At 34.8% G+C, this 14,040-nt stretch overlaps 1 protein-coding gene across 3 annotated transcripts in view; it reads right to left on the bottom strand.

Annotated features, from left to right (window-relative positions):
• Positions 1-8,441: 8,441 nt before the first annotated feature.
• Positions 8,442-14,040, bottom strand: part of PHF14 (PHD finger protein 14) — a 152,587-nt gene continuing 146,988 nt past the window's right edge. For all 3 annotated transcript variants that reach the window (XM_052696939.1, XM_052696938.1, XM_052696940.1), the window contains one exon: positions 8,442-8,627. Coding sequence is in view for 2 of the 3 variants with exons in the window: in XM_052696938.1 (XP_052552898.1) it covers positions 8,553-8,627 (75 nt within the window). In the remaining variant the exon portion in view is untranslated. The remainder of the gene's footprint in view (positions 8,628-14,040) is intronic.

Below are 14,040 nucleotides of genomic sequence, written 5' to 3'. Positions count from 1 at the left end.
AAAGTATACCCTTATCAGTGTTCTCTGGCCATAAACTCAAAACCACAAATTCTTTCTGGTGGATATTTAGGAGATTTTTTCACCATTTTTTAGAAATACCATGTATGTTTCATCTTGCAAGTTCAAACTTGTGTGGTTTGTGATAAAGTCCAGAGGTAAGTTACTTTCCAGAGATACAGAACTGATGTCAGTGGAGCAGCAATTCCGCACAGAAGAAGAGCACAGTTTTATTCCTAAGAAAACGAATAAAAATGTCCTTAAGTTTCTTGTCACTGCCAGAACTCAGTGACATTAAATTGTGTCAGCTTGAGCAAGACAAGGGATATAATAAAGAGGAAACAAGAGCAACACAAAATCGTAATACCTAATTTGTAAAAGTGGCTTATCCTCCCTTGTGAAAAAGTAATGGAGATTTCATAGTGACACTCAAAAATGTGGCCTGGGTAAGGAGTAAATTACAAGAAACACTGCATTTCTGACAGTAACTTTAGTGACAGAAGCCCAGTTGAAATAAAAAGAGAGTGAAAGGATATTCCTTGTTTCAGGAGAATATCCATGAGAAAAGTGGTCCTCAAATAGAAGCTGAAATTTCAAATGACTAGAATTGAATTCCTGAGGAACACTCTAATGAGAAAACGAATGGTTTTGAAGAAATGCTACACAGATGCTTCATCATATCAACTAAGTCTGTATATATCTATCTGTATATATCTGTATATTTACGAAGAGACAACAAATATATATTTAAAACAAACAAAAACCAATCTGTTTCTAGTATCATATATTTCTGAAGGAATAAAAAAATAGTCAAAATACCCTGATTGCTGAAGTACAAAAAGAGTAATAAAATCTGGTAATCATTTTTAGAGAATGAACAGCAGCTGCAGAGTTTTATTTTAAAATGTAGTGTCAATGTGTGTTCTTTTCCCAAGAACTTTCCTCAACACCCAGACACCAAGGCAATGCCTGGATTCTGCTCAAAGTTGGGAAATTGGATGCAGCATGAAGCTTACCATTACGCAGCAGAAAGTGACATTTCCCTCATATTCTCAAGGGGAAAAACAGATACATTTGGAATTTATAAGCAAAGCATTTTTTTTCACTTTCTGTTTGTACACACAAGTTGTTAAGAATTTAAACATGAAATGATTATTTCAGAATTATATATAAGTGCAGTTTGAAAGGCAGCTCATAAGGTCTCTAGTTGAGCCTCTTTCTCAAAGAAAGGTCAGCTTGAGATCAGACCAGGTTGCTGAAGGTTTTCTCTAGTAAGAATGGAGTCTGCATAAAATATATATCTACGAAAGCAAAAGAAACAAAATAAGATTTATATAAATTTATAAATACTATATTTCTTTGATATAGTTAGAAAAGCAGCTTGTTCAAACAGATTTGGTATCAAGTATTAAAAGACAGATGTTGGTTCTGTGGTCTAAAACTATGTAGTTTACTCCAATGTAGCTTCTTATTTATTTCCATGGAAACTACAACAGATAGAAGACCACAGTGGCGCTATTTGATAGAGCAAATTCTCAGTTACAAAACACTATTTTTTCAACACAGGCAGCACCATTAGCTGTGCAATTTTGCAAGAAATGAATAAAACTTGTATGTCACAGCAGCTGGGGCAGCACTGTTGCTGAAACACACCACCCACAACCTCACAAACTCACAGAATTGTAGAGGGTTGGGAGGGAGGGATCTTTCAAGATCAAGTCCAACTCCTCCGCTGAAGCAGGTTCCCTGCAATAGGTTGTACAGGAAGGCGTCCAGATGAGTCTTGAATTTCTCCAGAATAGGAGAATCTACAACATCTCTGGGTAGTCTGTTTCAGTGTCATATCAATTGCACAGTAACTAATTCTTCCTTGTGTTAGTACAGAATTTCCTATGTTCCAGTTTCTGCCTTCCAGTTACTCCTTGTTCTATTGCTGTATGTCACCAAAAAAGTCTACCCTTAATGACTTGACTCCTGCATTTTGCATGCTTATAAACAGTTATGAGATCCCTTCTCAACCTCCTCTTTTACAGACTGAAGAGTCCCAGGTCTCAGTACAGGAGATGCTCCAGCCTCTATCTTTGTGGCCCTAGTCTGCTCACATCCAGTTTGGTCTCCACAGATGTTCAGCAAACATTAATGAATATCATTGGGTGCAATTTTTTCTGCATGGAGGAATTCAGTTCCATGCCTTTGCTTCACGTGCACTTCCATGTCAGACACCATTCTGTCAGACTGCCCCTGTGCTGCCGGTATTTCATCTTGTTGGCACATGACAGCAGAGGCAGATGTTGGTGCTATGGCAGTAGAAGTTAAATTTTCCTTCCAATCACAGAATCATAGAATCATAGAATCATGAGGTTGGAAACGACCTATAAGATCATCTAGTCCAACTGTCTCCTCATCACCATTGCCTCCACTAGCACTAAACCACATCATGCAGCACGTCGTCCAGACGCCTCTTGAACACTGCCAGGGATGGCGGTGGATATTCCATTACATTTTGTTGCTTTACATACAATTCATAAGTGAAAGTGTGTCATATTAATTTGAATTTCTGATGACATTATGCTCCTGCGAGACAATACATTTACCTAAAAATCAAAGTCATTGAAATATCACAATACAAGTTCAAATGTAGTGCTATTTAACTGCTGCCTTTCTTTAAATCTTCACCACCAGCTTTGACAAACAAGGCAAAAAGTCTACTCCATTTTCAGGGGCTGAGATCATGATGCACAGTGGTATTTCTAGTGCTATGTTCAACTGCTTAGTCTTTTTGGTCTTCTCCTGTGAGATTTCAAAACAGCAAAGCTGAAGTGTGGTATTAGAAAACCATGTTCTTCTCATTCTATGTAATACATGAACAGAATGTAATTTAATATTTGAAAAAAAAAAACAGTTTTCTGTCTACTGAACTAAATTTCTAGACTGTATTCAGTATATGTACAAATACATATACTTGCAACAAAGTAATGGCATGACTGATTTTCCTATCAATACTACAGCCAAAACCTTGAGGCACCTCAAGCATTATCCTTCCTTCTTTCCATATGTGGTATAAATTAGAGGCTACTTTTTCTAAACAAAATGTAAAATTTAAAAACGTGCACGTTTCTGCTTCTGAAATAAAGCCTGGGATACATTCATACACTATCTCTAGTTGAGACTCTAGACAGCATCAGGGACTACACAGAACTCCAGTCTTCAGGATAAAAAGATAACAGGCCTGAGATGTCTACATCATGCTCAGGTATGAATAGCATAATCTGACCAAATTATCAACAATGACTAGAAAACATGGGTCTAAAGATCTAGTTGTCAATTAAAATTGTTAATGGAAAAACTTACTTGCTAATTCTAAAGAACTATAGCTACTTTTGCTAATTCAAACGATGATCCCAAGCCTTCACATCATCATTTCTGTCTTGTCACAGTACAGAGAAATCATTCTTGCTCATGCTGCCACCGAGGTCAAGTTCTGTTGAAAGTTCTGAGCTGATAGCTGGATTATAGGCATTACAGTTGCCTCATACTATCTGAATATATAAAGATACGAAAAATGTTAACTGTTAAAATATTTATGGAAATATTTAATTAATTATTTAATAAAGTATGTTTCATAGTAATATGCTAAAAATAAAACATCCAGTGCTGAGTAAAGAAAAATCAGACATTTGTGAATGAAACAATGATCCTTAAAATAAATACTAGGTATTGAAACTGGACATACAGTTCTAACAATTAAAAGAAAAACATCCCTAAGTCTTTCCTGTAACATAACTGTTATGATCTAGGATTTATAAATCCTTTTCCCTCAGCAGCTAATTAGTGTTTCATATTCCCCAAGGGTTTTATGCACTAGCTAATGATTGTATCACGTAGCCTGTAAAATCTTCACAACAGACTGATGATTAAAGATTGAAGTTGTCTCTATATATTTTCCTTTCCAGATCACTGAAATTGGCTGGTTTTGAGTCAATTTACACTGCAGCCCCAATCACAAACTACTTCTAGTCAGCATTCCTATGGGCATCACCCCCCATATATAGATATAAAAGCACTAACACTGATCAGGCAAAAGCTTTTCAAATCTCAGTAATAAGGAATTTGTATATAAGCCACAAATTACTATGCTTTATATACTGGCGCTTCTTCAAGCTTTTTTGCTCCATTATGAGAATGAGGTTGTTTCTCTGAAACCCAATCCACCTGCTCAGTTATATGGCAGAATGAAAACTGATTTCTATCAGTAGCTCTCTTTGAAAAACTCATTTGGTACAAACAGTAAGATATTCACAGTGTAATATTGTAAAAGGGATATACTTTATATTTCCAGAAGAAACCAGCTGAAGCATGCAGCAGATTGGTGACATTAATTACTTTCCGCTCTAATTTCTTCTTTGTATAGCTTCTAACATGTGCTTTGCTAGGACGCTACAGACATTATCCTACCTGAAGAATATAGGTAGTGAAGTGCAATTGGCTTGTTATAATACAGTTCTCTTCTATCACAAGATGGCAGATATAATACATAAACTTTCAATAATATACTGAAAGTTAAAATTATTTAATTAATATGTACATGTTGTTCTCTACTCTTTTCACAGCATGAACCAGAAAAAAAATGTTCTCACTGTACCATTATTTGTGACTGCATTTGTGGTGTGCTACTAGTTCACTCTTACTGCTCTTTCAAAACTACGTGGCTTGGCAAGAACAAAATTAATAAAAATTTCATCAGGCATAAAATGACTGCATTTTTGTTTAAAGTGCAGAATGGTAGCACAATATAGGTATGGTATAGCTTTTGCTTTTATTCAGCTATTTAGTATGCTGTAGGTATAAGTGAAAGACTTAAACCAAACATCAACACCGAACCCTTTAGACAGTAATGTGATGATAGCTGTGTTATTATGAGTTTAATGATATCTAGTGCACACAAGAATACATAGGTGTCATGCTGGGAAACCAATGATCTGGTTCTCATTTTGACTGCAGGCAAAGAATATCTCATCAAAGCTATAAATTTCATGAGTCTGTTCCCAAAATTAAAACCCGTAAGGAAATGGCTTTCATGGTTCAACAGTTTTAAAGGGTTGCTCTTACTTGGCTTTGTAACAAGGAAATTAATAGTTCTTCTAAAACAAATCAGAATTATGCCATAGTTGCATGCATTTTCATGCTGTTGCCTTCAGCATTTTACTTCCTTTTCCAGATAGCATCACTGTAGAATCCACATTGAATGCACTGTGGGGAAACATTTATAACTTGCTCTGATTTCACACTACAGTCTTAGATAGGTGAAAGAAGTTGTCTATTCATTGCTATGTAAAATTCGTTTTCTTTAGGTTATGTGAAATAGAGCCAGTTTCTAATCAATGTTCACTTTCCAGAGAGTAAAACCTATCTAGCCTAATGTCAGGGAGAGTTAGCTTCTGCAGCGTGATGCAGAACAACCAACCCAGCGGTAGAAGGCTTATGGGACTGCAATAAGTAAGAAGTAGTAAAGTGATACAATTTTATTTCAGTGTATTCTATTTTGCTTTAAAAATTCTCACTGCATAAACACTGATTCTCCTGAGAATGAATAATCATATTTAAATCATTTTCTTAGCGTAGAAGTATGACAATGCTCTCCAATGAGCAGAAAACAAATATTGTGCTTGGATTAGCTCTTGTATATCACATTTCATGCCTGTAATGCACTATGATCAGTTCTGTTCAGGAGAAAAACCATAAAAGAACACCACAAACCCAGTTTAGTAGTAGATTTCAATATTTCATTAACAAAATACCAATAATACTGTGAATCCTCATTTTAACCAGTAAGAAGACACACATATAGTAGAAATAGATTTCTTTTTATGGAGTATCCTTATAACTGCACAACATTTAAGATTCTGTTAGGAAATACATTTTAAATATTAGCAACCTTCTGCATGTGTATCCATGACACAACCTAACACACACTCTTACAAATTAGAAAGGTTGTTTTGTGTGTGACTGCCATGAGGTCCCACACCTCCTAGTGCTTGCCCTGGATCGGAGTGGGCAGGCCTACCAGGAAGCTGAAAAGTCAGAAATCCTTTCCAAAATCAAAAATTGTAGTAATAAACAAATTTGCTCACGTCTGAGAGCGAAGTGGTTGTGTGTAATAGAACAAAACAGTATTGGAGTCTCACAAAATCCCAGATAGGCAACTGGCATTCCACAGGAGAGAAAAAGCAAACATGGAGTAATGAATAAAAAACCAACAGCAATCCATCATGAACTGTACAAAAAGTGGTAAATTGGCTTTAATATGGGGAAAATGACAGTTTCTCCTCAAGCATGAAAAACATGATTATCCCCTAAGCCACCCTAAAATAGCTATTACTGGGGTAAACGAGAAAACTGAGTTTCCCAACTGGGGACCATCATCACTGTCATTCTTGACAGGGATGGAATGGAAAAAAAATAGCTCTTAATCTAGACTCTCAGAGCAGCTTTTATTATTCAAGGACAACACAGTAGGAGGAAGAATAAAATAAAATATTAAAGCTGGCTACTCTGGCACAAGTACATATGTGCGTCAGTGTATGTTTACATTTAAGGAATGTACTGCTCCATATAAATGGCTATAGTCAGTTTAATTAAAGCTGTGTAAACTTTTGCTCATCTCATCTCTCTAAGCCTTTGAACATAGTCTGATATGCTTTGAGCTTCATTCTACAGGAGATTCTTCAGAAGCAGACTGGCTTCTGAACACAGCATGGACATACCTTTAATAAAAGGCACAATATTCTGCACCGGCTTTTCAACTTAGTTCTTCTGAGGCACAATACCAATTGTCGTCATGTAGTAACAGTATGATTATGATAACAGTGCTGATTATTATTATTTTACAGTTGAAAACTCTGATTTTTGGCATTTTACAACTGTCTGAATTAAATAACTTAGCCTAAGGGGACAAATTTCTATTTATCAGCCTGAATGTAGACTTTTGGTGACATAAGTTGGATTTTTGTAGAAGTATGATTTATGTGATTGCTCTTTCATGTAAAATCTGTAAGAATGTAGGAAAGATACAGTAATACTTCCTTTAAGCTCTTCAGCATTATACAACAAATGGAACTTTTCTCTATTTCTCAACATCTATACTGTCTTTCTCATTCAGGTGTTTGAGGATCAAGTAATGTATTTTCATAAAAATATTGAAAAGCAAATATCTACCTTTTTCATTTTAACCTTCCATACAATCTCAAGCTGCCATATAGCCTAGAGAAAACTGCTGCCATGAAATGAATAAAAATAGACCATTTTGCATGATTGAGACCATATTTGCTAATTTTGTATGATAATTTGGGTGGATAAACCCAAATTTGAAATTTGTTGAAGAGACATATAATTGAAGCTCATGAATCAGAAAAGAATTATAAAAGATATTGCCTGAGCATAGGTATGTTCCTTTTAACTATAAAACTATAATTTATATAGAAGCAAGAAAATTGAAATTGATACTATTTCCAATCTGATTTACCAGTAAATATACAGAAACAACAGTAATAATATGGAAGAATGGGAAAAAGACATAAACATCTGCAGTAGAAGAAGATGCAATTCTCCCTCAAGGGTCTTGAGCAAATGCAGTTTCAATTCTGAAACAGAATAATATTCTTGTTCTCTTCATTGCAACAAGTGAAAGTATCAAGCTATAAACCTACAGCTGAGTTTCTTGTGCTAACGTTCCCACTTAAGTGATCTATACAGAGTTAAAAGCAGAAGTAAATAAAAAAGATTTTTTTAGGAAGAATTCTTTTTTATTATTTTAGATTTTCAGTATTCACTTAAGATCTGATGATGCAGGAAGAAGTTATTTTATGCTATTTAAATGCAAATATTGTTACAAAGGAATCAGAACTGTGTGGGATGGCCCAATCAAGACAAAAATCTGGCATAAAAGACAAAGATCATGTGAAGATGGAAAGGTTTTACATGGAGGAAAATGATGATACAATATGAAAAACTTTGAAATCATGGAAGGCATAAACATGTAAAACTAATTATATGTGAAAACACACTCTATAAACCACAAAATCTTTGCTTTCACCCAATCCCCAACAACACTTATTTTAACCACTGTTCAGAAGAAATTTCAGAATTTAAGAACATAACATACATCTCACTTTTCAGTATCAAAGCTCTTGCTCAGAAATACCAAAATGTGTCTGACTTATAACTATCCTTTAAGGATAACACTGCTTGGTAGAATTAAAAATAATAATAATAATTATACTGTTTGCTTACGAAGTGTTTTTAGTGATGAATAATCCATCAGCTTTCTACACCGTGTTCAAAAAGCTTTTAGAATTCACTGGTCTGGTGCTCAGTTTTGATAATTCAGCTTTGAATATAATCACAAATATCACCAGGAGCTTCATAATTAATTTCCCAGTGTAGAATGAATTTAAATTTCAGTGACTTTATTGAGAATTTTGTTGTTAATTTTACAATGAGAAACTATAATCACTGTTACACAACTTGCAAATATTTAAAACAAGAACAGCAATCCCCTATTTTTTTGATTTTTTCTGTTCCAAATTCAGTTCCTGAGATGGATTTTCAGCCCCAGCTTCATTTTCATCTTCCTGTAAAAGAAAATGAAAACCCAAACATTAATCAATTTGCTGAAGTACACTTTTTATACTTATGCATATGTATAGAGTTCTGCACATACTTTTGCCATCCTTCTCTTCACCAACAAATATAAAAATAAGCAAATAATATCATGTATTCAAGCATTTGTTTCTGCTCAATAGCTGAAATAAAAATAAAAACACTCAAAATTTAAATCAGGCTAATCATCTACATTCATAGTAGAAAAATAATTTAAGAAGTAAAATAGCCATGACCAATCTGCAGATTGGTTACATAAAAAAAAAATTACTAAACCCTACACAGACAGTCTGCAGCAGACAGTACTTCACACCTTTCCTTTGTTCCTGACCAGAGGTTTCCACTAAATTATTTTCAAATGCAAGAACTTTCATCATTGTTCTAAAAATTACTTTTGAAAAGCATCTGCCATTGAAAAATGTTTCATTTTTTTGAGACCAGATACGTTTAGTTCACCCTTTGATAAAAGACAGTAAATTTCACTTCAGCGACACTTTATGTGCTGCAGCATCGTATTTTTGTCCCATCTAGCATATTTTCTTGACAGGTCTGCCAATTTTCCAATTACTTGTACCACCATATGTTATCTGAAGATCAGTCAGGTCTAAAATAGGAAACATGAGCATGTCAGACAGCAGCATGCTTACAATATTCTACTGCTTCAACTCCAAGAGTTGAGCTCATAATTTATGATGGGTTTAGCTGATCACACTGAAAAAATGAAGTGTGACATCATAAAGCCCATTTCCATAGGAACTCATGTTGTTTTGTGTCCAGTACAAAACTGTGACTTCCAAAATATAAAATACAGAAGTCTGAGAAAATTGTTTCATAAGGCAACTTGCAGCCCATCATCACATCAAGAACAGCCACAGCCACACATTCAAAGTATGTCCAGTTTTCTTGCATGTATTTTAATTCACAATACAGTACAGAGGATTTTCCTCACTTTGGAAACTTAAAGGAAAGAAAAGAAATAGATGTTTGGGAGTGAAAAAGTATTCTGATTGCTACAACACCACTCTTCAATAGTCAATATTCGAGAAAGAGAAATGTTAGGGATGTCGAATGGGACCCAGAAACCAAGGGTGTAGTTTCCTGCTTTAAATCAGCAACTTAATTTTTCTATGCAAATCTGCTTGCACCCTAGTCTTCCTTTCTCTGCATCAAAGTGTTTTATAACAATAATTATAATGAAGATTCAGAGATACAAGGCATATAGGAAGATCATATGAACATCACAAAATAGAATAGGACCAGAAAATCTTATTAAAAAACATTGTCTAATAATATGTTACACAATATTGGAGTAAAATTGAATAGCTCATTGTTCTGTTAAAGAAGGATATATTCCAACTCATTTTAGTTCCAAATCCTCTTCCCTTCCAGGATAGAATAGGCACTGAGAAATATTTTTATGACTGACTACTAAAGGCTAAATGCTTTCTTCTTAACTTCCTGGATTACCATCTTTTCAATTATCTTTAAAACATACAGTGACCTCTGTTCTTCTATTTTGGGTGTGAAAACATGTCTGTGCACATGTGTGAAACCTAAGGTTATTGATTTGTTGAAATTACAAGTGTAGCATATATTCAAGAGAGCATGATGTATATAGTACACCCATGGAAACAACTAAGCAGCAATGTGTAGCTAAGCTCAGATGCCTGCTTACACCAAATACAGAATACAGCAAATGTTGAATAAAAAAGCAGAAAAAGAACAGAAAAACAGCAAGGTTCCTTCAAGTCAGGCTTGTTAATAAAGGAACAGCAAGTCTGTATGTTTCCGAAGGTCATTACCTATAGAAGTTGTATTTCTGCTGACCTCAGTGCCAACCAATTCACCTCTCTAGCATATAACCTGCTGTTATTCCAGTATCTGTGTCCTCCTCCTTCGTACAGGCAATGTAAACCCTACATGGTAATTCTTTCCCAGTGTTTAGGGGTTCCAGTCATAAAGGAAGCATGCAGAAATTTCAGGCTACAGAGGAAAGGACCTGTGCCTTATCTTCACTACAGGAGGGCAAAGGGATATGAGGCTGAATATTGACTTCCTGGGCCTACTTATTGGGTTTTATCCATTGAAAAAGATTTTACAATAGAAACTAGCTTTGTGTAGACTTGAAATGTTTTAATTTTCTGCTCATAAGGTCATGCTTCCTATCTGGCAGATTTCCTAGTTTACAGTAGCAGCTGCGGTGTGCAGTGTTTTCTGAGAAGCAGAAACGATGGTTGACTGGTTAAAGGAAGTCTAGGATTTGCTCTGCATGAATACTAAAGAAAGAAGCATCTGCTTTGGGTTATTTTGCAGTATCAGTGTTCTTTCTTTTGTTCATTTTCTGCTGCTTCAACCAGGTAAAATGTATTCAAACAAGTAAAATGCAGATGAGTATAAATTGGATTTATGTGGGCAGACTTCTACATCAAGGGCCCTGTCTGTTATCTTGTTTTTTGTTATTTTGACACTTTCTGAAAAAAGAAAGCTACAAAAGCTTTCTGCATGCTTCGCATTGGATATCTTAGCTTTTTGTAGAGGCACTTTTACCCCATCTCCATTTTCCAGGAACAGAAAGCATCACATATTATTTTGAAATGGAAATCAGAGCTTAGAATCTCCAAAGATGGGTAATTTGTGCAAAATGAAAGATGGTTCCTCTTTCTTACAGCATGCATTAACAAAGGGAGAAAATATTTTCTTTGGTATATGAATCTTCATCCAGATCAGTTCCCTGAGCTGTACATTACCACATGAACAACGCGGACAAAAGAGACTTGTTGGGGGACATTGGAAATTATGAGCTAATAATTCTCACACCCATTCTGCTTTCTGCAGAAAAAAGTGATGGTGGTGGACTGAAAACCACCAACTTGCTCATTACTAAAAATTATCAGAAGATTTTGAGACATGATCTCCTATGACATACAAGAAAAGCAACATCACTGCCCGTAGTAAACTTGGGAAGAATTTGCACTGGCAATATAGAGTGTATACACTGACCATACTTCAAGGTGCAAAGTCTCACTGTTCCTTCAGTTTGCTGACAATGCAAAATTTCTAAGTAATTTTTATTCTTTTTGTTAATTTTAATTCTTTTAGTAATTTTAATTCTTTTTGTTAAGTCGAGGAATCCCAATGATTGCATATATAATGCTAAATTGAAGTTAATAGTGTCATTAAAAAATGTTTGAATTTTCAGCTAACTAACCTATGTAGCTGAATTATAAAGATATGGTGGCTGACTGAAGATTAAACATACTTAATATATTTGTTTTACTAATTACCACTTACCATTATAAAGCTCTAAATTCTGAAGGAATATGAAGAAAAAACCTTTATTTTTGTTGTAAATTAAAAATAATTGGTGATAGCAGTGTGTAAAGTTGCTATTACTGGTTTATGTATTACTAAATATGCAGGTGAAATATTAAACTCCAGTTTCTGTTCCACAAAATTCAGTTTACATTTTTCCTGTTAGTATATCACACCTCTATTTTACATTATTATTTACTTTGCTTCAACCTATGACTCTACTGACTAGTGCTTTCTGCCCTATGAATCCTGAAACAGAACAGTTCTTTTGTTGTTAAAATGTTAAACCATCAAAGTAGATTTTGCTAGCAGATGTCACAAATCAAACTCCTCTCTGTATCTTTTCTGACTACAGCCAACTGTCAATTCAAACATTAAGTGGATTTTGAATACACTCACACAAAGTATACACTAACACAGATCTGGAGATTTGTAAGAGGAGTAAAAAGAAGTGAATCCCTCAAGATAGTATTATTGAGACTATCACTACTCTCACTGAAAAAGTGAATTCAAGAGCCAAAGAATATTTTCATGTTGAAATGTGTTAAGATTACTAGTCTGGAATTGTTCTTTCAGGTTTACAAAAATAACAGTAACAAGGAGAAGAACTAATGACTTTAAAAAGCACAATTAAACTCAGCATTCTAAATGAAACACCAGTTTAGAAGCTTTCAAGTCATTGCTGCTAGACATCTCATGAGAGAAGATCTTCCATACCAACAGATTTCTAAATGGTCTTTACCAGGGTGGAAACAAGATCCTTTGGATGTCCCATAGATGATTTCAAATGCCCTGTGAGCATCTGTTGGTTCATGCGACTTAGTCTACACCTGGTAACTGAGCATTAGTGGGTCACAGAACCAGAAAAAAGCCAAGAATTTTAAACAGAGAGCCCACAGTTTGCTACCTAAATAAACATTTGGAATTATGAGAGTACTGAGCATTCAGTATCTCTGCTAAAGTTAATTGGAATATTTTGAAATTTAGATGTGTTTAGGTGGCAAAAACTAGAGGGGCGCGACTGACATTTATGTTCCAATTTCTGAAAATTTTGATTTGACAGTTGAGAGAGTACAATTTTGTTGTATTAATTCATTCCCTTGGTAAGCATGTTTAAGGTCAACTACAAATGATGCTCCAACCAAAGAACAAGAAATCCCACTTGGAAAGTTATTTTTATAGTAATTATTCCTGAATATTCCCATGTAGACAAATCTTGACATAAAAACAAACAACTCCTCCCTCCTAGAAATAGGGTCTTGAGTATCCCTTTCTTTTCTTTTTCTCCCTTCCATCCAACTTTATCTGAAACATCTGAGAATTTCTTTTTATTTCATTAGTTACTTACTGGAAGATAACAGTGAATGAGACAGTTCTTAACTCTACAGGGAATCTGACAGTATTCTGTACACAGAACAGATCACGCAACAATTCATTGCGCTGGGAAATGCACAGTTTCACAGATCTGCACATTACATCATACCTGCAATTTCTGAAGTTCTACTATGAAAGGTATATTTAATGAAGTTGCTGTTTTTGTTGTGTACGAAGTTTAAGCTGTGTTATAAATTTAATGAATGCAGTATGACATAAACAAACATCTGAATAAGTTAGAAAATGACCAGTATAAAAAGTATGCTACTACATCAAGAAATGACTGAGGAGTTCTCCATGCTACCACATAAATTAGAAATACCATCTCAAAAACACTCACAATCAAATTCAGACACTACTACTTTTCATATTAACTTAACCCAGACGAGCTGTAACATGTCCAATATATTAAGCTTCAGTGAGGATGTGCAGTCGGTAACAAGAAACATCAAGTACTTCAAACTCTAAAAATGAAGTCTTGAAACATCTGTCAGCAAATAATGACTAGAAAAAGAGTTTGTTGTGTACTCAAGCATAATGAAAATAATTATCTCCAGAAGAACAAAGAATGTTCTTCAGTGGGAACATGGTCAGAAGACCTGTGAGACTCTCTATATTGGCAATTCCTCAAAATTGCAGTCTGTACAACCTTGTTTGGTCGCATCACAAACCTCATGCAAGTTCCAAATTGCCTCAGTG

The sequence above is a fragment of the Tympanuchus pallidicinctus genome, unplaced genomic scaffold (genome assembly GCF_026119805.1).
Source record: "Tympanuchus pallidicinctus isolate F22 unplaced genomic scaffold, pur_lepc_1.0 scaffold3, whole genome shotgun sequence".
Lineage (NCBI taxonomy): Eukaryota > Metazoa > Chordata > Aves > Galliformes > Phasianidae > Tympanuchus > Tympanuchus pallidicinctus.
The sequence above is the reverse complement of the archived record's forward strand: the minus strand, read 5'-3'. Positions and strand labels throughout refer to the sequence as shown.